General features: G+C 32.1%; 1 protein-coding gene across 2 annotated transcripts in view; it reads right to left on the bottom strand.

The window, feature by feature from the left end:
* Positions 1-2,352: 2,352 nt before the first annotated feature.
* The window catches only part of LOC143225941 (cholecystokinin receptor-like), a 29,946-nt gene continuing 6,053 nt past the window's right edge, over positions 2,353-26,245 (bottom strand). The window contains exons 2-6 of one of the 2 annotated variants that reach the window (XM_076456195.1): positions 23,788-23,888; positions 22,550-23,047; positions 8,895-9,095; positions 6,525-6,695; positions 2,353-6,374 (exon numbers count right to left, since the gene is read on the bottom strand). In XM_076456195.1, coding sequence (XP_076312310.1) covers positions 5,818-6,374; positions 6,525-6,695; positions 8,895-9,095; positions 22,550-22,898 — 1,278 coding nt within the window. In that variant the 5' untranslated portion in view covers positions 22,899-23,047; positions 23,788-23,888 and the 3' untranslated portion in view covers positions 2,353-5,817. The remainder of the gene's footprint in view (positions 6,375-6,524; positions 6,696-8,894; positions 9,096-22,549; positions 23,048-23,787; positions 23,889-26,245) is intronic. The other variant, XM_076456194.1, reaches the window with a different exon arrangement.

Below are 26,245 nucleotides of genomic sequence, written 5' to 3'. Positions count from 1 at the left end.
GTAAAGACATGTTATCTCGGGTAACGAGAAACAAACGAGCGTGTAACGGGATGTACTAAAAGCCGGATCTCCGACCGGAACGGAACTCGCTTCTAAAAGACGGTGCACCAGCCGGAAACCTACTAATAATTTAATTCTATAAAACCATTTGAACTAATGATTAGGATAAACCTTAAAAATGCTAAAGGTACTACACAATCTTTGTAGCTATAAAAGTTGGGGACACGCAGTAAATCTGTGTTGCACATTATAAAACGTGCACAAACTATATTATTTTATCAATTGATGAATAAATTTACTAACATTAAATGAAGAAAAATGTAACTAAATTACAGAGAAAAATTAAATTGTAAAACATTCCAAATTGTAATTAATATAATCTAAGACTTCTTTAAAAGATAATATGTATATATTCAGTGTAATCCAAACGAACTCCTGAACTTTACTATTTGGAGTTCGAAGTTTGGCTTCATTAAACGTTGAGCTAAATTGGTTGCAAAATAGACTCTCTTCCAAGAAACACAAAGCTACATTATAAAATAAAGAATGAGAGCCTATGAAATAGATTTAAAAGGTCTGTCCTTGCACAAAACCCCGAGAAACCAAAGTTATAAAGTGCGGTAACTATAAGACAATAAGTTTGATTATTCAATCTTCAAAACTATTACTAATACAAAGAATTAAATACAAGATTGAGAATGAGCTATTTGAAACGGTCGGGACACGAAATATAATATTTTTGGCCTTAGGATTTAGGGTAAAAAATAATCATAGAAAGGCAAAAAAATGTTATGTACGCTTCGAAATCCTTTAGATAACATTAACCATTAGAACTTAATGGGGATCCTTCAAGAGTTTGGGGTTAATGAAGTAAATATCCGAATTCTGAAGAATGTATATCTGAGACGAGAAACAGAAGTTTGAAGTGACAGAGAAATATACTTTTAGTTGGAGGTTAACAAAGGCATACGACAAAGATATGTGTTGTCCCCGGCATTATAAAATTAACGAAAGAGAGTTAATTAGTTATACAAAAGTTTAATAGACATACAACCTGTAATAATAGACATGTTTATAATATAACAATTATGCATGAATCTGAGAAAGAGATATAACGGTCATTTGAGAGACTTTCTGTTGTTGTTTTTTAATTTCGCGCAAAGCGACACGTGGGCTATTTGCGATAGCCATCTCTAATTCAGCAGTGTAAGACAAGAGGGAAGGCAGTTAATCATCACGACCCACAGCCAGTACTTGAGCTACTCTTTTACTAACGAATAGTTAGATTGACCGTCACCTTATAACGTCCCCCAGACTGAAAGGGCGAGCATGTTTGATGCGACGAGGAGTCTAACCCGCAACCCTCCTTTTACGAGTCGAGAACCTGGCCAGGCCGGGCCGACAGACTTCTTGATAAAAGGGAGGTATATACGTTCAAAATAAATGTCAATAAAATTACTACAGTGTCAATTTCTCAATCAGAGTTAGCTCTCAATTTATCCATTACTACAGTGTTAATTTCTCGATCAGAGTTAGCTCTCAATTTATCCACCAAAGTAGAAAGTAATGATTTAGAACAGGTAGAATTAGTTTACTTATTTAAGGAGGAACGTGATTAATAATGGCCAGTGTGGAAAAGAGATCGAGCGAATGATAAAAAAAATCATCCTTCAGTCTCAAATACTTGTTCATGAGAGGTGATCACTAAACCTGGTGAATAAAGTACTAAAATGTTACAGAAAGTGAGTCCTACACTAATAGTCGAAAATGTAAACCTCGGCTGTTGAAACAAAACAAAAGGTGGGGGTATTTGTAATATGTGTTATAGACGAATGATGAATATTAGATACATAGAAAAAAAAACTAACGAGAAAATATTGGAATCTGCAAAGATTGAACTACAAATGTTGAATATAAGTAAGAAGCAGGTGCAGTATTTTGAGCATCTTGGGAACCATAAAACAATGACGATATGCATGTCATTAATGATTTCTCAAATCCATTACATTATTAAATTAACTTACGATTTAAGTCACAAATAAGTCATTTTAGGCTACTATTCGTATTCATCCTTCTATTTTCAGCAAATATTGTATAAAAATGAAATAATAAACATTTAATTACTGTGTATTTTAAGAATTAGAATAGTTTAATTTATCTGAATTAATTTAATATTAAAATATATAATGTCATTGTCTAATTAAATTATCCTTTAATATACCTTAAAATTAAACACTCGGTGGTTATTAAAGCGCATTTCGCTGATTTCTAAGTTTATGTGGCATTTAATGCACAAAATACCTTACCAATTAAAGTTGGTAAAGAAACAAGTGATTCAAAAAATTAAAGAAGTTTAAAACTGAAATTATGTGTTTTTTATTTGCTAATTGAAACTGATACATAAACATTAACTGATTTCTTTTCCAACGACTTCTGTTTTCTTCTGACTCTTTGTTGTTGTTGTTATTTCTTCATGCTTTCCGGTTCAAGATGAGGAATATTCCAACATCTTGAAGACTCATCCATTTCTGTTTGAAGTTTATTGTTGGTCAAAGCTTTTTTAAATAACATTTATGATAAAGAATAACATTTATTCTGGAATATTACCATCAAGTTGTTTGTGTATACAGATTTGTTTTCACCATCCGTTAACACTTGTGAAAAAATATCAGCTTTTAAATGTGCTTATATATGTGTTATCTAATAATCCGTTTAATGATGAAATGACTCTCCTTTTATGTAAAATGTTTTACTAAACCAAACAGTGGAGCTTTGACACATTTGAATGTCAAAATATATGGAAAAGTAACTTGCGTAAAGCGTATATGCAAAATGATATATGCATTTTTGCCAATGGCAAGATGAAGATGGTTCATGGTTTGTTTCTGTGTCAGTGGTGAAACAGGCGTTGATCGTGCATATATATCTGTGTGATCAATGTTGGTCAATATGCATGTATGTCCTAATCGATACTAAATAAAATATAATCAATGAAGGTTTCTGTGGTAAAGTAGAAAGAGGTATTAGCTTTGATTACTTGTGTATTGATGAAAATGGAAAATTGGGAACCATAGATCTAATTACCATGGTAATGTTTGTCAATTTGTGCGTTTGTGTCAGAAAAAACAACAACAACACGTAAACCACTGAAAGTATTCGTTTATCAGTAGCAAGATATGTTTCTCTGCTGGCTGTTCGGAGAAGACTAGTTACTATAGATATGTGTGCCAATGACAAGAAGAAAACTGTTAATTATAGATTTCCGTGACAATAACAAGGAAAGGATTACTAACTGTATATGTATGTCAAAGATAAAGAGCAGACCAGTCGTTAAAGGAAGACTAATGTTTATATGTTTGTATGATCATGGCAAACTGAAGACTATTCGTTATAAAAACATGTGATAATGGCAAAGAGAAGCTTAACTGCTGTAGGATTATGTGCCAGTAATGATAAAGTATTGAAAATGATATTTGTCAATATATCTGATTCTTATAATTATGAAAGGTATATCAGATACACTTCTGTTAATGACAGTAAAGAGAAAAGAGAAAACATTGAGTGTCTGTTTATGTCAAACTTCGAAAATAAAATAATTGTACTAAAACTAAATAAACAGATGAGTTTCAAAACTCATTTACATACGCCGCCCTCCTACGCCTACTTCTAGAGGAAGAACTTAAACTGAAACATAAGACAAAGTACCAAATAAAGATACTTTTAGTCAGAATGATTTATATTAGCAGAACAAGTTTATGGTTCGATGTTAGTGAAGTCTTCTTTTATTATCTGAGAATAAGGACGTAAGAGATTCAGTTGATCAGGCAGAAACTCAGTGTATATCAAAATAGATTAGTTGTTCGTAAATGTCTAAAACTGTGCGATCTTTATATAGGTTTTTTTATGTCTCACAGCTTTCATTTAGCCACTGAATGACATATGGTCTAATCATTTTATTTTCTCTCCTGAGGTTACACCTACAGGTTCAGGATACAGAAAGGTGCAACACCCTTCAGAAATATTCATTAAGAAATGTAAAGAATTATATTTTTTAGCCCTTAGAAATGCAAATATTTTTAAACAGTACCAAGGATACATAGTCCCCTCAAGGCGCTTATTACATTATTATTTTATAATACTTATTTCCTTCGTGATATGAATTTATATCATGCTGTTAACACTTGTCAGTTATTTATATATAAGATTACTGCTATATAGCCCGTCAAAAATGACGGAGCAAGTAATACCTGACCTCAAATTTCATAGCTAACCGAAGTAAGTAAATTTTGCGAAATCATGCTTGATTACCAAACAAACAGAAAAGTCCAAACAAAATTAAGACCACTCATGAAATAAAGCATGGCCAAGCGCGTAAGGCGTGCGACTCGTAATCCAAGGGGCGCGGGTTCGCGCCCGCGTCGCGCCAAACATGCTCGCCCTCCCAGCCGTGGGGGCGTTATAATGTGACGGCCAATCTCACTATTTGTTGCTAAAAAAGTAGCTCAAGAGTTGGCGGTAGGTGGTGATGACTAGCTGCCTTCCCTCTAGTCTTACACTGCTAAATTAGGGACGGCTAGCATAGGTAGCCCTCGAGTAGCTTTGTGCGAAATTCCAAAAACCAAACCATGAAATAAATTTGTGGTGTATTCATAGGATAATTATTTGTAAAAATCAATTAGATTAACAATTAAAAACATCGAATATTTAGAAAAGGCAGTACGTTTTGGTAACACTAAGTTTCAACAGCAGTTTTTAAGTAATATTGCTTAGCAACGAAAGTATAATGGAATATTGTTTTTGTCTAGATAAGAAAAACTGGAAAAATATTTATTGATTTCTTAATTTAAAGTCTTCGTTGATTAAAGAGGCTTGTTTATTATTAAAAAGTTGATGATATAATAAAAATAGCTTAATTTTGAAACAATTTAAGTTTAAAATTGAATCGATATTTTTACTTTAATGATAAATTTTATTCGTGTGTGTAGGTTTTCTTATAGCAAAGCGACATCGGGCTATCTTCTGTGTCTACCGAAAAGACTCGAACCCCTGATTTTAGCATTGTAAATCCGCAAACGTACCGCTATTCCAGCAGGGGACTAAATTTTATGTACTTGTCTTTTGGCTAGGTAATGCTACTTTTGGCTTATAATTCCAACATCCAAAGAACTTACAAGGTTCCATGGCACCCTTTTACTCCCGTCACTAAAATCTTAATGGGCAGACAGAAATAAAACTATTCTAGCTGGGTAAAAGGATTTAGACTTTTATGACTTTTTTTTTCTATTTCGAGAAATCAAGGATGATGTGACGTGACACACACTGAATTTTGTAGAGGTCAGTTTCTAAGTAAAATACATTCAGAAAATATTAAGTGTAATTAAATAACTTAATATCTGCTGAATGAAATTAGCTATGATATATGTATATAATTTTTGAAAATATCCTGCTAGAACGGGAAGGAAAAAACGTTTCCTCAACCGTATTTCTGAGATTTTTACCAGATAATTAAATAAGATCATTTTTATGAAACCTTTGTTACTTTTGTGATGTAACACACTGCGCCGAAGGAAAACCTTATTAACAAGAAGGTTTTGATGTATTATTACTTTCTGTTGATTTATCTATAAAATAAAAAATACATAAGTTGTTAAAGTAACTGTTGAGGAATATGAAAGTTATCTTATTATGACGCCATCTTGTTTATATAACAAATTTAAAGTAAAACTATTTTTTAAAACTATAAACTATATAGACTCGTAAGTTTCTTTTTTTTTCAAGTCGGCAAAAAACACGCCAAAATTAATGGACCAAAGCACCTCAAATACATTGGGTAGTTTCGCATCCGCTGTGTTTAAAGGGGCGACTTTCTCGTCTTCTAAATTTGGCAGCGGATTTGAATGTTACAGAAAGACTACCGTCGGTACGTGATTCCCATTTGTTCTTCTTGCAGCCAAATAAAGTTTTGAAGTTTTCACGGAATTTAGAGTTCATGAAACAATAAGTGATAGGGTTACAACAGGATGACGTGTAAGCAAGTAGATGAAAGAAAGAAATACCATAGTAGCCGAGTTCCTGGTAGACGGCGGCAGGATCAAAGAGAGTAATTGTATTAAGGGCATATATTGGTGACCAACATAAAAAAAATTCCAAGACAACCACAAACAACATTTTAATGACACGTTCCTTTTGTGAGAGTGATCTATCGAGATTAGTGGCCGTCTGCACAGATCTGAGGTCCGTTTCCCGAGTAGCCCTATGATCAGTGGCCAGGACGCAGCTGGAGGATGAGTTAGGATTGACTCTGACAAAGATGTTTCGTAAAACCTTTCGATTTGAAGGATTTGGACTTCCGACTGTAGTTTGTTCTTCATTACCTAATAAAAAATACACAGAGTAATTTTGGCATTTTTTTGTCAAAACAAAGAGAAGTACGTTTATCAGTAATAACTGCTCAGTTTCTATATTTTAATCGGTAGTTTAAAGGTTTACATGACGTATCAATACGAGCCGTGGTGTTCACTGACCTTGTTCGATTGAAACCTGGGGTTGCATGGCTCTCCACAACGTGGCTGTGATGAGGGAATAAGTAACCACCATAATACACAGAGGCACCATTAAAAGGAGCACATCTAGTGATATATTGAACAGACGTTCCGCAGTAATACTGGGCCAGCTTTCTCTGCATTTATATTTGTCTAAAAGAATAATGAAAATATTAATGAATATTTGACTTTTCTTTAGCTATAGTAAAACATCTGACGTTTATCCAGTTTCATAAAATAAAAAATTATGCTAAATAGCAAAGCCCTGCCGTCATATTAAGTATCTGTTATTGTGATAAAAGTGTTTTAAATATTGTACATAACTATATCTTTTAATAGTAAGTATGATTTGTCTTTAGAACAGGTAGGACGTTACGATCACTGGTACTTACTACAAAAACTCTAAACTTTAATAAAATATATTTAATCGGTAAGTAAACTCAAGGAGCCTGGGAGAGTTGCGGGTTCGAATCCTCGTGACACCAAACATGCTCGCCCTTTCAGCTGTGGGGCGTTAGAATATGACAGACAATCCCACTATTTGTCGGTAAAAGAGTAGCCCAAGAGTTGGCTGTGTGTGGTGATGATTAGCTGCCTTCCCTCTAGTCTTACACTGCTAAATTAGGGTGGGCTAGCGCAGATAGCCTTCGTGTAGCTTTGCGCGAAATTAAAACTAAACATTTTGCTACCTACATTACGACAGATACTGCATACATGATGAGCGTAGTCCTAAGTACCCTACTTTAATGAATATGTATTTAAGAAATATAAATCAAGCTGGCCAACACGCACTAGACGCTTAGAACTGGTATAATATTCATACTTTTTTTATGTGTGTGTTATTATTATTAATGTTTTTTTTCTCTTTTTCCATTAAATATATATACATATAAAGTAAAATAACAATGATAATAATAAAAGTAATAATAATAAAACATAAATGAAAAAGAGCAAACCAAGACAATAAATGGACATTATCCTGAAAAGGACCGGAGTACTGTGGGTTACTCTGGCCCAAAAGCACTATAACAACAGCATAGTTGTAGCCGACATGAAAGTTAGGGATGGAGGAAGAGGACTTGTGCACCTGACCCTCATAGGTATCTAATATTCAACATACCTAAAATACCCACAAAGAAGAAACAAAGCGAATACCACCTATGTTAAATGTGTACTTATCGATTTTATCCCTATTTCTTAGAAAACCAATAAAAACATACAAATAATGATTGTGTATATATTACACATTGTGATTTGCTTTAAAAACATAAGTGTGTTTCTATCATAGAATTAACCTATTTATTGTAAAGGACGATGATTCGGGAAGTTAAAGCAGTAGAAAAACCATTAATCTAATTACTGCAATTAGATGCTACAATAAAGAAAATTGAATGGGATAATTTTTCTGAACTAAACAAATGGTTGTGAAAAGCATGCTAGTCTGGATGTTAAACTGTGTTTTGTTATGGGTTGTTTTTCTTTAACTTTACTTGAAGTAACGTTTCTCAGCTGTAAACTTAAAAAAATTGGAAATGAATCTTCGTCAATCTCTCAGAAAAAACTGAAGAAATTAGAATCGCTTTGACAAATTTCATCAAAGAGCCAGATCGTTCAGATGTGATTCAAGATACATCTTGGTGCAGGAAAAATGCTGTGAACTCAGGATTTACAAAAAGATGTCAGAATATGTTAAAATCAGCAAATTGTCATAAAGAAATTAGACAGCTATTGTATATTTAGGGGTGGGGGAGAGAGTGGAAGAGATGACGGCACGAACAATACATGTGTTTTAGTTGACTTGTTGTTGTGAGACATATCTTCAGGTTTAGTGGACAAAATAAACTCAGGATGACCAAGGAAAAGGCTACAGCGATAAAAGCGATAAAAAATTATTGAAAGAAACTGTAAAGACTAAAATCTAAAAAGTTATTGTAGTATAACATAAATTCTTAATAAATATTGTGAAACTATAAAGACTATGCATAGCCTTAAATAGGGCTGTACTACAATACATAACAAATTGGAAAGCCCTTAAATGAACTGTAAAATAAAATTGTCAGAAGGAAAGATTTACTTAATTTTAAATCTAGATTAATAAGAAAATTGGTGGAAAATTAATTATAAGTTGAACGCAGATAACGCGAACAAAATAGATGTTTCTAAAATAAATTGCTGCCATAAAGCGGGACGGGAAGAATCTGATAAAGTTTTCTGATAATTAAATTGTTAGATACAGAGTCTGGTTACCGTTGAAAATACAAGATAAAAAAAAAACGCCCATTGAGCAGATTTATACACAAAAATCAGATTTTTTAAAATACAAACTAATTAAGAAGTTAAAAAAAAACTTACCACTGTGTCTGACGGGTTGCAATTCGCTCAAAATCGCCACTGGTAACATACACACCAGAGAACCCACCCAAACCACTATAATAATCCTGTTGGCGTGGGACAGGGTCTGCCATTCTCGTGACTTTAGTGGGTGACAAATAGCATAATAACGTTCAACTGATATGACCACCAACGTCCAAGCACTAACACTAACTGAAACAGCTGTGGAAAATAAGTAACCCTATTAATGATTAGAAATATTTACTGTATAAAGTTTCAATTAGAATAATATTAATAGAAAAAAACCCGACTATCCATCAGTGAAATGCCAACAGAAGAAACTATTAGCTGTAGAGATATACCGCAGCTATTTTCAAAGAATGATAATTGTATAGCGAGATGTTAAACAGTGTGATGCCAAGAGACAACAATTACAGGAAAGGAATTTTCAGTTATAGGAAAAGGTGAATGGAAGCAAACAATAATGTGTAACAATATGTTAACCACACTACATTTGCCATATAGAGTGTCTAAAAGGCCTAGACACTAGAACTAGTGTTTCCCAGGCCGGTTTATATACCACAATTATAACAATGATCTAAATGCTATTTTACACCATCAACTTTTATGGACTGTTATGGTGTGGACTAGATTAAATAAGTGAACTGTAATTATTACAATGGAAATTCTTGTAACAGTCATTCCAGTATTAGGTAATAGTGCCTAATTATTATCATTAAAAATAGTGCAGTGACATTGGAAGGTTTTCAAGTTCAAAGGACATCGTAGAACTTAGACTTAGTTCTCATAAAATGCAAGAAATCTTAAGCACTTCATCGAAATGTTACATCTAATACAAAGCAGTGCTCTGGTGTTTGAACGCTTTAGTTTAAATAAATTTTAATTAATAAAACAATAACATTTGTTTTTTAACTCTTTTTCGTTTCATTTCTCTAAGAAACATTTTCAAGTTACCTTTTTATCGATTAAGTCTCTAAAAATGTTTTAAAGATACGACTATTAAATTCATCAGAGAAAAAAAGGTAAACTATGCTAAAATTAATAAAGCTAAATCTCTTAAATTATTTGTTATTTAATTATGCTTTTTTGAATTATGTATTGTTAGGTAACGTTTTTGAGACATAAGATATTTCTGGATGTTTCTTTGAAACAAAAAATACCTCAAACGGTTATGTATGTTTCTTCTTTTTGAGTAACAATTTACATATAAAACCGTAAATGTAAGAATGGATGAGCTTTTTAGTACCATTCCTATTTCTTTTAATGATATAATATTTATAATTTAAAAAGAAGATAAGTTACAAAAGCTGTGTGTGAATGACTCAGTATAGTTGGTTTTTACCCCTAAATATCATGTTTTGTCTACGTAAAAGCAAAGGCAAGAAATATTCTAGCAATATGACAATGAAAATGTAACATAGCCAAGTTTTGTTTACAACTTCTTTAGAGACGAAATATGAGAATTTTTTAATGATAAATGAATGTTATTTTGTCCATATAATAATTCCTCGGAAAATCGAGCTATTGTTAACATTGTCCTATTCTAAATATTGGAAACGGTCTTTGAAAAATGAATCAAGTTGATTAATAGTTGAAAAAGCAACAGAAATTATGAGTGATCTTTCACCATGACTGTCAAGAAGGTGCTACGCACATGTTTAAAACGTGATATATCAAATACTTGATTTATACGAAAAATGAAGTGTAATGCCTCAGCATCCTTCTTCACAACGACCAACTTCTTAAGTTATGTGTCCCTCATAAGGTTAGCTGTAAGTTAACAAACACTAAAATACAGTTAACCTCTTTGTTAACCTGAAGATGACCTAGCAAGGTCGAAATGTTTTTCTCTGCTTATCAATAAATGTGTTAATACCCATACCAGTCGTTCCGAGATACATATTCATTTTGAGTGGGTTTGGTTTGGTTTCTGAATTTCGCGCAAAACTACACGAGGGCTATCTGCACTAGTCGTCTCTAATTTAACAGTGTAAGACTAGAGGGAAGGCAGCTAATCATCACCACCCACCACCAACTCTGAGGCTGCTCTTTTTCCAACGAATAGTGGAATTGACCGTAACATTATAACGCCCCCACGGCTGAAAGGGCGAGTATGTTTGGCGCGACTGGGATGCGAACCCGCGACCCTCAGATTACGAGTCGCACGCCTTAACACGTTTGACCATGCCGGGCCAAAGTTTGGAAGGCGACCCTCAGATTATATGTTGGGAAAAATTACACTCACATGTGATGCGTGAAACAGACAGTACAGTTATATTACTAAATGTTTTATTAGTTTCGTAAGGAAAGAGTGTTTTGTGTAAATTTCTTTTTATTTTATTCTGTCAAGTCTTACGGTTAAAGTTTGTTTAATGGTTCACTTGTTCGCCAGTACTTTCCTATCGAGTTTCATATCTCCTTCATTTTTCTATTGCATATCTTTGAGCTCGATTTCGCGATGGACACAGCACACTAGCTCATTGGGTAATTTTATGTTTAACAACAAACATATAATCTTTGTTCGGGTCTTCCTATCTTTCCACATTAATAAACTTCACTTAATTAATGAGCGTTATCGCAAAAGTCTTGAACTCTGTTTCTTGATTTTACAAACTTATCAAGCCTGCTATGTTACCATTTCTACCCATGCATAGTAGAAAACTAACACTATAGTGATATTTGTCCGAAGAGAAAAAAACAGTCCTTTGATAAGTTTCAAAACTCTATAAAAATTTAAATATTTGTGATTTTGCAAGCTATTTCTACAGGTATTTACCCAAATTTATTAAAATTGTCGTGTAATTATGCTGTATAATTATTTAAATTTGCATTTCCTGACTAGTAACAACTCATTATTTGTTGCTCTTTATAGTTCAGTTGCTACAACTTTAACTGTTTTCTTTAATGAGGATGAAAAACTAATATGGTTGATGAAGACTCTACGGTGCTCTTGATCAGAAATAAGTTTGTTTTTTAGTGTTATAAATATTGGTCACGTTTTGGTCAGCTAATCAGAAATGGTTGATACGGTAACCATAAGAAAGACTAATCCTTAACCTACGAATTGCTTTTTGCACGAGCTCCTATTACACTTCTTGTTATGAGAATATAAATACATCATCATATTTTATATGTCTTACAACAGACATAAAAATGTCACCAGTACTTTACCCAGTTTCCAACCACTTTAATCAAGACTTCAAATGACAACAGCAGGAAAAAAATCAAGCTAAATCGAAAATAAAAGTATAACTTTCTAATTAATCAATGAATTTTGTATTTTACTAACCTCGTATTTTTCACTTTTTTGTTCTTCTTTTCGGACTGATCGAGATAAAACGATGGTTATTTTGTGATTAAACTACATATTTTTGGTATGACTGATTTAGACATAAATCATACAACAGTGTCTTATTGTTTTATGTCCAAATCAATACTGCAAAACATATTATCTAAATAATGTAATTATCTTTACTTTATAAGGTAGAATATTGAAATTACTCTCAACAAAACACTGAACAATTAATTATACGTTTAACTACAACAAAAACATTCGTAATATCTTAGATTAATTAATGAGTAAATTTTTAAGTGATGAACGTAAAATACCTATATATATATATTTCTAAATTAAATTTGTTGCAGAATATAGTCAACAATTAGTCTATTGTCTGACAGAATAGAACGTAGCACTAAACAAAAAATTTTTTCTTGGATAAAATGAAAAGGCAGATGTAATTTTCTATATATTCAAACACTTGTCACATCAGTTGATCTATTTGAAATTGAAATAATTCGCTTCGCTTTGGGTTATTGTATAGAGAATCTTGAACAGAAACTGACTCTGAACAAACGTATACCTTATATTTTGATACAAAATTTGTTGCTCATGTACGCTATACTGTCGTCTAAGGGGATCGGCGCTCCCCGCTAGTACAGCGTAATGTCTACGGATTTTCAACGCTTAAATCAGGGGTTCGATTCCCCTCGGTGGGCTCAGCAGATAGCTCGATGTGGCTTTGCTATAAGAAAAACACAAACACACACTAAAGGGATTGATACAAAACTAGTACAAAAAAGTACTGTAGATGTTACAAAATGTATGAAATTTCTAAAATGTTCATGATCTTGTCTTAATAGATTATCAAAATAACAAAAAAGAAACATAGAGAGAAACATCGTGTTAATCAGCAATGTGTACGCCCTAAGCCGTTTTTTATAATCAACAAAACATTACACATTAGGTTTAAACAGAATTGTGTTCTTATTCCTAATAAATAAGTGTTTGTATAGAAGAAGCCAAACTATGCTCTATTATTTCCGCAGAAGAAATTAAAAAATAAACCATAATAATAACTGCTTATTAGTAATAACAATAACAGAAAAGTATCTAATATTTCAGTATTTTATTCACAGTGTTTATACATGTAACTATAAGAGTAAGCACTTGGAAGGTTATTTATGTAAATGTTGACATATTTTGCATTTATAAAATTCATACCGAAAAGAAAGACCACGATACTTACATTCACGAGGGCAAATAACGTGTATATTTAATCCATTGTTTAAAACACTTGTAGAATTAAACTAGACTGAAAAGTTGAAGTAGGCGAAATATATTGCTACTTCTTTCTTAACACATCGAGAGTCTAAACATTTGCATATTTATACCAATTTGAAGAGTTTGAAGTAGGGAGAATATATTCCTACTCTCTTCTTAGAACTTGGACAGTTTAAAGCACTTGAGTGTGGCATTAATAAAACTGATTTTCCTGATACTAAAAACCACGTAGAATAAAAATGGTTGTCAAAACACTTTACAAAACAAACAAACAGCACTATTCTAGCGCTTTTGAAAAGTATAATGAGCTTAGTGGCGAAATTATGGCAGGGTTGTTAAATTTTATATATATGTATACTTTAAGTAACTGTAAAGTTGGACGAATTTCTAATTCTCATAAATTAGACACACGTGTAGTATTTAAATTCGAAATGTGTAAAAATTACGAATTTGCGTTGATTTCTTATTCAAAAAACTAGCTGAAAGCTAAGGAAAGCTCCAGTTCCTATTTTTACTTATAATTTAGCCTATTGAAAATGCTAGGGTTTTATCATGTGTTTTTGTTGTTGTTTTTTACTGTGATATAAAACAGACACACACCACTATACTTTTAAGTTTTGAAGGTGTAAAAATGATGAGATAAATTATTAATTTCCACACTTGATAACAGTTTTATTCAAACATTAGGGAAAAGACTGAATCAATCAGTGTCTCATTAAGAATACAATGTTTTAAGCAACACTAAGTGCCTGGTACAAAAGTCCAGCCTTTTACAATATTTTAAGCATAAACCTGTTCCTTATCCATTGTCTGTGAAGTGGAAAATAATTATCAACTTCCACAAAGTGGATAATAAGTTTATTGAAAAATGAAAAAAAAATGAAAAGTGAAACTGAATTCTTCACGCTCAAGTGACGGGCATAATTATATTAAACAGCACTAAGAACTTAGATATGAGTGCCCACCACTGCACGGCCAACATAACATCCGTTTCAGTGACACATCTTATGAGAGTCGCTTATTCTTCCCAGAAGAAACGATCGCCCGTTATAAAAATAGTCTACTCATGATTAACACAATGCCTCTGTTTTTAATGAAACAGTCTTTAGTTGTAGAAAATCTGAGACTCCTGTTGATTAACTTAATTATTAAAACAGATTGAACAATGAAATAATACAAGTCTTTTATGTTATGTTACCTCTAGTTCTAATACGGCCCATGTCTTTACTAAGATTTATTTGTAAGTTGTTGGTAATCTGTCATTCTTCAAACTTGCACGAGCTCGATCCCCTAGTGCATAAACAAGCTTATGTGTACCTACTTCTACATCGTGTTGATAATACATTGAATTTTATCCCCAGCAATATATATTTCGAGGGTGGTGTAAACACTTAACACTAATCTCATGTAGTTAGAAAGAGTATAAACCTTATTGATCTGTAGCTACAGAGATAGTGATGTAAAAACTATTCTCGTGCAGTCAGAGAATGATATAATTATAGAGAGGTGTAAACACTTTTGTTCTGTAGCTACAGAGATGGTGATGTAAAAATTATTCTAGTGTCGTCAGAAAATTATGTAATTATTGAGAGGTGTAAGCACTTTTGTTCTGTAGCTATAGAGTGCTTGACTCTGGTATAGCCAGAAAGTGATGTAGTTAGAGATGTTGTAAACTCTATCCTTTTATACTTAGAGAATGTATGAGCTGTAACACTACACATTAGAGAGACAAAGACATATATCATGTCAGTAAACACACACAGTGGAAAACACTATATCTCATAATGAGCTCATTACTTACACAAAATATTTGAATTGTTTTATGAAGTGTATACGACACTGTGTATCCAAAAATGAATCACTCTATCCAGTGTTGAGGTACTAACATACGAAACACAGACAAGGCCTAGTATCAGGTTTCAGTATTTGTGTTGTTATTTGTTAGAAAGTCTGGAAAATACCGAGTAATTTAAGTTTATTCTTATTCACCTCTAAATATCGATACTTGTTCAAAATTGAGAAATATGCATATACTGGCAAGATTTTTCAAGTGGAATATGATTTGGGTACTGATAAGTCATAGCTATAAAATATGTTGCACGTGTTCTGCTCACCATGGGTATCAGACCCGATTTTCAGCGTTGTAAGCCTGTTGACTTGCCGCTGAACTACATTATGTGGGTTGATAACTCAATGAAATATAAAGTTGTAAGAGGTAATACATATAAAACACATAGTAACTCAATTATAAAGAAATTAACATTTTCGGATTACGGTGTAATGACAGACTGAAGAAAACAGCTTTATTTACAGTAAAAATTCTAAGAAAAATACCCATGTTACCTAGCTGAAGCAGTGAAAGAAAATTGACACTTTTATTAGGTAATGTTTTGTTTAATAACCATGGAAGATCCAGATGAAATGCCAAATAAATTAGAAATTTTGAATTATAACCAAACTAGAAAACTGTAGTCTAATCTTTCCTACTTATGAAACTAACCACAAGCTACAGAATCAAAGAAACTGAACCAAGGCTGAATGATCTTGAAATACTTCCTTAATCTAAATACATTTGAGTTAAGGCGTCTTTAATGTAAGGAAAAATTGGTTCTGTCTTGCCTTTCCATTGATTAACATGGACTTTTTATATTAAAACACATAATTCATCGTTTGACAAACTGTGATGTTAATTTGTTTGTTAAAAAATTAGTTTTAAAGACAGATTTTACTAAAAACATTCTACATTCCAAAATATATGTTTACTTCCTTTTATCGTGATTAAACGATATTTTCTTTAAACTGATATTTTTTCTTATTGTTTATAACTCCCATAAATCATAGAATTTGATATATTGTGTGAGATTAATGTTGAAGCTATATACTTACTCATGTTACTTCGAAGGATAAAAATAACATTTGATTAAAAGAGATTGTTTACTGAATAGCTCGGAAAAACATATTGGTAACATTAATGTTAGGTATCATTGATGCATCCTAATGAATATAAATTATATACGGTTTGAAAAATCAAATACCATAAATACACAAATCATATTTTAAATGATCATAGCTGGCACCTTTCAACTATTTACAATTTAATAATTATGTAACTTTTCAATCTGCGATAAAGAGTGGTTACACCTACCACTCAAAACTAGAAATATTTCTCCCCTAAAATTACTATCTTATTTTCATACAGTTCTCTAGCAATGGAGAGTGATCCATCATGTTCAGTTCTTTGTGTGTTTACCTGTTACGTAACTCAGTGTGAACTTGAACACCTGGCGAAAACCGCGTAAAATATATATTTTTTCTGTGTAAAATATATAACAGACATCAGCAGCAATTAATGAATTGCATTTACGTTTCTTTAGATTTTTGTACGCAACTTATATCTTTTACATGCTGAAATGGTTCATGATTCGTATTGTATTTTGTGTTCATCTTGTTTGTATCTAGAAAACAACAGTTTAGGCTTTTTATGCAGTGACCTCTTTTGACAACTACTGTTACAGTAGCATTTCGTTTCGAGACATACTTTGACTTGTACATGTTTATACGTACATGGATCTCTAGGTTATACGTACATGGATCTCTAATAATATTCTATGGCATAAGAAAAGCGCGTAGCTCATCAAATTACAAATATCAGAATTGCTTTTCAGAGGTATATTTCACAAAGATGGGCAGTTATCGGTTGCTAAGGTAACAGTATAAACAGAGCTAGAGATCGGTCGAAAACGTAAACATGAGTGTTCTCGTATTTCTGAATTCTGACTTACAAAAGTAAGTAATGTGATTTTGGTGTTAGCATTTTGTTATTATGTTCAAGTATCTGGGGAAAAAAACTGTTTACGTTGCTATAACTTAAACATCATATAAAAAAAGTTTGCATTTAGCAGATTTTAATAGATACGAAGGTACTTAATTTTAAATTTTATAGTTAGGCATGAATTTGTATACAGATCACTGAAAAGCTTTAATTAACAGTTTTTCCTGCGAGTATTGATACGGTTTTTAGAAATACGGTCATCTGGTAAATGGATATTTGTATCTTGTTAAAACAAGTTCCTCTCAAAAGTTTTTAAAATAACGCTGAAACTTGATCAGTGGTGGAGAGAAATATTGGCTTCTGAAACAATGCATAGTCATAGGATTATCACATATGACACATCGAAGAAAGGATATTCAGTGTTCTCCAAGCAAGTGAAAACACTCACACAAAATGGCATTGAGGTCAATGACATACACCAAAACCACATTCCTCATGAACAACGACAAACGCCACCATCCGCAAGCTCAAAGCTATAGTTACTGTAGAGAACTCTTCAACCCAAAAGACACGATTAACGAAGCTGAACACATATCATGATATAATTAACAGAATATAAACAAATAACAAACAACTTATTTACATGAGAAAGATGGCCGTATAAGCTGTCATCACAGCAATTCCATTCGACTATTCGTCCATCAATCCCCCTATTCCTGAGTATCTCTAAAAAACTTCTTTTACCTTCGTTTGTTCAAGTTTGCGTTTGGAAGTTGAAAATCTAAGACAATAAGTAGCCTGCGCATATAAAACTGAAAAAAACAAGTCGGACAACGTTGTTAGAAAAGTTCTCCAAAGAAATTATATAACGTGAAAAGAGTTTGCAGGGTCATCGTTTAGAAGCAGAAGGAATCGGCTTTTTCACAATAACAAAGGAAAATATGATCGTTAGCATTAGTATGTCGAGCTTAGTTATTCTTTCCAAAAAATGTAAATGATCTTTTGTGATTTATGGACAAGTGTCCTGTGAAATAGTAGGTTTAACCAAAAACGTAGGTTCAAGACATACATATATATAGGAATTACTGTCTATACAATCGTACTTAGATACGTGAATTTTGTATGCCAAGATGTTTAAATACTTTATTTTAGAAACCATCATTGCAATAATGTATTCTTGAAAACGTTTTGTGCCTTCTAAAAACCTCTATAATCCTTATAAACTCTTTAGAATATATGCATATGTTTATAGTCCTAAAGTAGAAATATGAATGTTTGCTTGTTTATTAGAAAAAATGTTACTAAGTTGTAGTAATGTCTCTCTTTGAAGGATAGATTTAGTTCAGTGATTCACGAAGTTTAAATGTGGTAACATTCCAATAGTAATTTACCTGAAAGGGGGGCCGAAGGCCGTCTGGTGGAACCACTTGTTTTAATCACTTGCACCTCCACACAGTAGTGTGTTGTCTGTCAATCAGCCAGTACATATTACAATGACATCACATAAGGGACGCTTAACGCTGCAATTTGCACTGTCGTGACGTCTGTTAAACGTGTGCATGCCAAAAGTCATAAGAAAAATTATGCACTCTGTGGGCTACAACATAGCATGAACTTCAAAAACAAAAATCAAGAAATAAAAATAGTTGATACTATTAATTTTAGTTTCATATACTCTCGAAACAGAACACTTTCAGGGACTCTGCGAAAGTACATTTGGAGATAGGGAAGTATTCTTTCTTACAGCCTTCAAAGAAAGTTCGTCATGACTTTTGTAACTATCAACCTAAAATATTTTATAACCAAAACATTTTTCTTCTCAAAAAGTAAGTTTAGCTGCCAAAACCTATTTGTATTTTAACTAGTTTTAGATTTTCGATCATTTTTGAAAACCCCAGTTTGTTACCATTATAATAAAAAAGGCTGACGTTCAGTGAGACCTTGATTTTTGTGTTATATTCAAGATTTACTTAATTGTCTTTGCGTAACACTCATCCATTCTACAAAAGTTGATCAAAAATCAAATAATTCTTTTAAGATTTTTGATGACTTTTGTGCAACCTTAACTACCCTTTACGTGTATTTATCAAAATTTACTCAACTAGTCCTTGAAGGAGGAAAGGCACTCAACCTTTGTAGAAAATTAAATACAAACCAAATGAGTTATTCTGTTCACTCAGTCATACAGAAGTTAAAATATCCCCTTTCACAGCAACAGTAATAAAACTGTTTTAATATAAAATTTAATCTACAATGTATTTCCTACGCAATTCACAACGTGATTAAATGCCATAAAAATCGAGAAACGATTAAAGGATTTAAAAGTCTACAAACAACATGAACGGGTAATTATAAAGGTGCAATGTTTTGACAAGATGATGAAGTAATGTTGTCCAATTGTTGCACATTTACAATAAACATTTTATTACCCACTCAACCCGTCTCCAAACCTTTAGTTTCTGCGAGATCTTCATCACCAAGATTAAATGTTTTGTTTTATTTGTTTTCTTGCAGAGACATTTTCACTCCTAGGTTGGACGTCAAGGTTTCTTTATTTTAATTTATATACAGTTCCACTCTCTAAATAAGTATCCCTGATCGTTGTGTATTTTTTTTGTAATCGAGTCCTTCCTGTTCCATGTCAATATTTCTTGCTTCCTCATATTGCAAAACAACAAAAAAAAAATAAACTGCGTTTATTTGTACGAGAACTTTAATGATAGCTTCACTAATCAGTTTCGAAGAAAGAAAATCTGTATTTCCAAGAAAATGTAGCTCGAAAGAGTTTTTTTTTTTTTTTTTTTTACATTTGCTTTATGTATTCTCCCTCAGAAACGAAACGAAAAGTAACCTATAAAGGGACTGAAATCAAACACCTAATGAAATAGTCGTTGTCTTGAAAAGAAGCTGAAGCTCACTTTCAATCCGTTTAAACTTCACAAAATACTGATAAATTAGGGCTTACATATTCCAGCATTCCGGAATATTTATAAAATACTAATTAATTAGAGCCTACTTCTTTTAACATTACAGAATATTTATAAAATACTGGTAAATTAGGGTTTATTTCTTCTAACATTCCAGAATATTTATAAAATACTGACAAATTACTTATCTCTAGCGTTCCGGAACATTTATAAAATATTGATAAATTAGGGCCTACTTTTAACATTCCATAATATTTGTAAAATACTAATAAATTAAGGCTATTTATTCTAGCATTTCAGAATATTTATAAAATGCTGATAAATTATGGCTTACTTATTCTAGCATTCTAAAATATTTATAAAATACTGATAAATTAGGACCTACTTATTTTAATATTCCAGAATATTTATAAAATACTGATAAATTAGGGCTTACTTATTCCAGTATTCCGGAATATTTATGGGACATTTTCTTTTCATTCGTGTTAACCGATTTGTCTCGAACAAAAAATATCAAATTTCGAGAATTTATTGCGCGAATTAATTAAGCCTAAGAATCTAAAATAAATGCAACTGTTCCTTAAAATCTTGTTTATGTCAAATATTGTTTTCTTCTCTTCTTTTATCCATTAATATTATATTCCAGACTTGGATGTACAATTATCTGCAGCTGTTATAATGTTTAGGATTAGATTGTACACAAAACATAGAAATTTGCTTATTTCGACACTAAAAATACATAAAGGTCTTCCTACTATTATGTAAAATCATATTAACAGAAGTTGATCAATATTAGAAAACACACAAAAATAGACAAGTTTCTACTTTATTACATGAATCATTATGTAATAGGAAACTGGTGTTTATAAACTACATTGAAACATAACGTTTGAGGACGTTATTTGAAGACTCAACTCGTCGTTACAGGCTATGACATTATGTCTCGTCATGCATGCTCTGTTTGGCGACAGGGCATACGGACAATAACAATACACTGTAGTACCCATTGCAAAGGGCTGTCACGTCCGTAGCACACACCTCCTTCCTGTAGTCTTTCCATAATCAATCTACCTTAAGAGGACAAAGATTTCCCTTTGCAAGTTTCAACAGTGCGATCACACAGAAATTCATCACATTGTAACACCACCCTCTACCTCTACTGCCGAAAGGAAGAAAATGCTCGGTGACGAGATTCGAATCCACAACTCACAGAAATATTTGCAAATGATTCCAATAATTGCCTTAGCTAGTGCTATTTTTCCAACAATATTTTAAACATCTCCCTTAATCAGTTATATCGTTAATGAAGTGTTCATAACATTTCGAATAACTTCATAAGTTGTAGACAAATTAAACAATATTTTTAGTAATGAAATTAATTGGGATTATATTTAAAAACTGTTTTTATCACCTGGAGTAGTCAGTTATATCTTTCCAAATAGTCGAATTTGTTTCTACGTTAGCGAGGCTCAGGAAGGGCTTCTTTCTATACTCTAGAACACTAGAAGTTATCAAATCTCACATAATGCAGTACTTATAAGTATGGCGTTACGGAACTGTTCTCATTGTAATAAAAATCACAAAAATCTTTCACCGTTTTACTTTGAATACCAATTCAGTTACGATGTTTGCTACGAAAATTAACAGATTTTATACTGACATTTATGATATTATTTAAAAGAAGTTATATTTTATGTTGTATGAAGAAAACCTGTTATTCCGGTTTTCAATTATGAATTAATTATGTTGTAAAGCCGATTATTAGTCTTATAAAAAAACAAGTTGGGAAGTAATGAACAAAGTAACAGAACGTTAGACGTTAAAACATGCTCATGATTAGCTATAATTACTTTTACAATAGACTACATGATGTTTGTTTTTAATTTGTCTTAAAGTTTGATTTGTTCTGGATTTTGCACAAAGCTAGAAGAAGATTATCTGCGCTAGCCGTCCCTATTTTAGCAGTATAAGACTAGAGGGAAGGCAGATAGTCAGCACCACCCACCGCCAACACTTGGGCTACTCTTTTACCAACTTCTCTTTAGGAAAGTTTTGTCTATGAAACTTGTTTTTCTTTCTTTGAAGATGCTTCCTTTGCGAAAGAGCAAATTAATAGAGTGTACTGCTGTTCTATGTATAAACATTGAGTTTATAGACTGATTCTTCAAATTGTTACTGTGAATGAACATTGTTCTGTACTTATGTGAATTTAATTCTATGAAAGTCAAAATGCTGAGAAATGTGATATGATATCTTAATTAGTTGCAAAAAGGGATTGTATTTCAACAATAAAAAGCATAATACATTGCAATTAAAAACGAAATGGTTGTAAAAAGTAGAAAAACGAATAAATTAAGCTATAATTTAATTTTCAATATTCATGTTTATACTGTACCTTGGAAGTAAGGAATCATACGGCACATGACTTCTCCAAAAACGAACTCTCGTAGCAATGCTCCTGCTAAGGTAAAAGGCATACAGAAAACTCCTAGAAGCATGTCACTGATGGCCAGGTTCATCAGGAAGACATTGGTTACTGTTCTCATTCTCTTATTGATGGCAAGAGTGATGATAACCAGCATATTTCCTAGAACAGCCAACAAAAAAATGATGCAGTAAAGGAATATTAAACAAATTTTCTCTTCAATACCCACGAACGAAAGTTTGTTTGAATCATTTTGAGAGTCATTATCGTTCACAACTTTCGACGAGTTTGTCGTTAACAAGTGGAATTCTGGATTCATTATGTTTCTGTTAAAATGCTGGTACCGAAGTTATGGCAGTTTTGAACGTTCTAAGTTTTAGTACAACGATACTGAATGAGTTGTGTTTTAGTTCTCCTCCGATCTGTATCCTTCGGGTTTTATTCAATGTTTTCTTCTTGTCGCAGAATCTGTAAGGAAAACAATGAAAAAAAATTAAGTTAACAAAACATGACCTCTGTCATTTAACTTAAACTATAACGTACCTTTACTCAGTGTATAGGCAGGATCTAAGAAGGAAATTCAAGGAAGTATTATAGATTCTGACCAGCTTCTTCCAGGTTTAAATTTTACATATAGTTAAAAACTTCATAGCAATTTAGATCAAAGGCCAAACAAATTAATATTTTCACAAAGTATGGTAAACTGTTAAGCATCTTGGATTAAAGCATTAATATCAATAATTTAATAGTAAGTAGTGTTCATGATATGTATTTTTAACTTCCTTAGTATTAAATATTTACAATTTCCCAAGCAATCACGAAATTTGTATCTGGTTTGGATAATCTCATAAACCCACACAAGGATTATCTGCGTCTGCAGTCTCAAATTTTAACCTAATAAACTAGACGGAAAACACATAGTTAATAGTGCTTTCCATCAGCTTCAAAGTTATCTAATTGCCTAGTAAACTTTGATAATAATACTTATAACAACCAAAATGTGGATTGAAATTCCTTCTGCTGTAACGGATTGCAAACAATGGACATTCACAGTCTGTTTTCTAAGTTCACCACAACTTATCACCAGTGCTGCATTCAAAATAATTTGCCTGGCTTAATAAAATTATGCATTTCAAATTTTGTTTTTCTGTTTAATGCATTTATTTATTTATTGTAAATTATTTTAAAATTATGAACTGGTTGCTTACATCTCAAAATATGCCACATTATCTTGAAGACGAAAGGCGGAAGACTTTCGAAACGTCGTCCACTACACTTGTGTCTCCACAACAGGAAGTTGTCGTTCGTTCTACAAAGTTTTATTCACATTGTGATATATTTTATATTTATTGTCTATTTTTACGTGAGAAACTGATATGTTTTTAACTTCATGTGTGAAAAGTTTCATTAAAACACTATGTAAACTAAAGAGCTGCTATTGTTACGCCTTTCTACCTTTAGTTGTGAAAATTATCTTAGCATAAGTGTAGTACGTTGTAAGTAAATAAATGTTTTATATATTCCTGCAAAGTATTCTAAGAAAGATCTTAACCTGTGTTTAGTACATTTTACATATGTGCCTACATTCTATACAAGAAGACAGATAAATGAGCCAAGCCAAAAGGTATGCTATTGATGTTCTCCGACCATGTACTTATATAAATTCAAATAAAACAAAACTGAGTAAAATCTTATTAGATTAAATTAATCGAGACAAAAGCAAAGCCGCCATATAAAAGAGCTAAAACTAACCACACAATATTCACTGAAAGATTGACTAAAGAGAAGATAATCTAGAATATGAAAAAACACAATACCTTGTATAACTGAATAAACAGCCGAAGTGAAATGAAACTCGGCACATATGTCATTTAAAATATGATAAGAAAAGCTATGGCAAACCGAAACCAAAATCCATGTATAAAATATATATTCTGTTAACCTTACCAACCAAAGAGACGACTACTTTGAAAAACTGAGTACAAGAAATAAAACATTGTTTAACGACTGAAGGAAAAAATCCAAAAAAAATTCCTTCAAGTGATGAAATAGAAAACCAAGTTCTGCCAGCACCACCTGGAATCTAGTTTCTGTCGTTTTACGAACACGGTTTCAAACTTTTATAATAAAAAGAAATGAAGAACCATAAAAAAGTTGAAAATGTCTCGAAGAGTGACATTATTTATCGAGTGAAACAAAACCTGTAAAGTGTAAAATAAGTCCTCAGTAGCTGAGATAGGAGTAGAGATTTATAGCTGTTATATACCGAGACTTGCTTTATAACACAAGAAATACGACAATAAACGATACAAATATTTTCCATATCGACAGAAAAAAAAACAACGTTGAAGCTAAAGAAAATTCTAAAAATGTATAACGTCAAAAATGAAATTTCCTTAATTGAAATTTATATGTTAATTTAAGGTAACAGAAAGCAGCTAATCATGATTTTATGAAATGTTTAGTTGTCACAAACCAAAAGGTATTTATCGAATGCCAATCTAGCCTCATAAGCGTTCCAACACTTGTAGAAATCAGTATAATGTATGTATATAGCAATTCTCCTCACCCTTCATCAGGTGGGAAATGAAGTTTAATAATAAATATTGAAAATACGTTTATATCATAATTACTGACGTTTCTGAACTTTTTTCAAATTGCATCATCAGAGTTCAGACATGAAAGAAGGTACTTCACAATATTCTTCAAAAACAATATTAGCTATTGAGCGAGTTTTCATATTTAATCGTAGAAAGAACAGATTTAAACGGTAACAAGCTAATGGAATGCACAATAAAACATGCGGTATACATGTTTAATAAATAACATTGTTAAGAAAAAATCGTTATAAAAAAGGCTCAAATATGCAGAGGGTGGACAAAATAGTGTCTCCTCTAAAATATATTGTTAATTTGTTGTATCTTTCATTAGATAACAAAAACGTATGTAAAACTATATGTTTTTAGAACGCACTTGTCGAAAGTAGTTCAAATATATGATCTCAATATGATCCTAATTTTACCATTGGCTTTCGTAAATACCTGAATATTTTATTATTTTAGTTACATTTCATCTTTAAAACATTGTGCACGTGCTGTAGTTTCTTCGGTCTTATTGTTCCAATCAACCTACAAAATGATCAAACAAGTTTCTCTGCAATAATCGAACCTAAAAATGAAACTCAAAATAACACAGTTTCACGCGTTAATATTTAGTCAGCATTCCCTTGGATTTCAGTGCTGCTTCACGTAGACGTGGCATGCTTTCTATGAGTTTGTACAGACATTCCCGAGTGACTGACTGCCATCCTTCTTTCGATTCTTCAAAAAGTACATCTTCCGTGTTTGGCTTGCGATCTTTCGTTAGTCGGTATAATTCATTCCTTAAGTTTTCAATCTGATTGATATCAGATGACTGACCTGGCCATTCCATAACATCAACTCTTTTATTTCTAAGATATCTTTTAACAATTGCAGAGAAACAAGTTTGATCATTCTGTAAGCTAACTGAAATAAGAAGACCTAAGAAACTACAACACGTGCACATTTTTTATGAGAAAATGTAAATTAAGTCATGAAAATTTGAGGTATTTAAAAAAAGTGTTAAAATTAGGATTTCAGCTCATTTAAAAACAGATCTCGCTCTTTTCATTTGCAAACAAAAATT

The sequence above is a fragment of the Tachypleus tridentatus genome, chromosome 9 (assembly GCF_004210375.1).
Source record: "Tachypleus tridentatus isolate NWPU-2018 chromosome 9, ASM421037v1, whole genome shotgun sequence".
In the NCBI taxonomy this organism is placed as follows: domain Eukaryota; kingdom Metazoa; phylum Arthropoda; class Merostomata; order Xiphosura; family Limulidae; genus Tachypleus; species Tachypleus tridentatus.
This window is presented reverse-complemented; position numbering and strand designations above follow the sequence as displayed.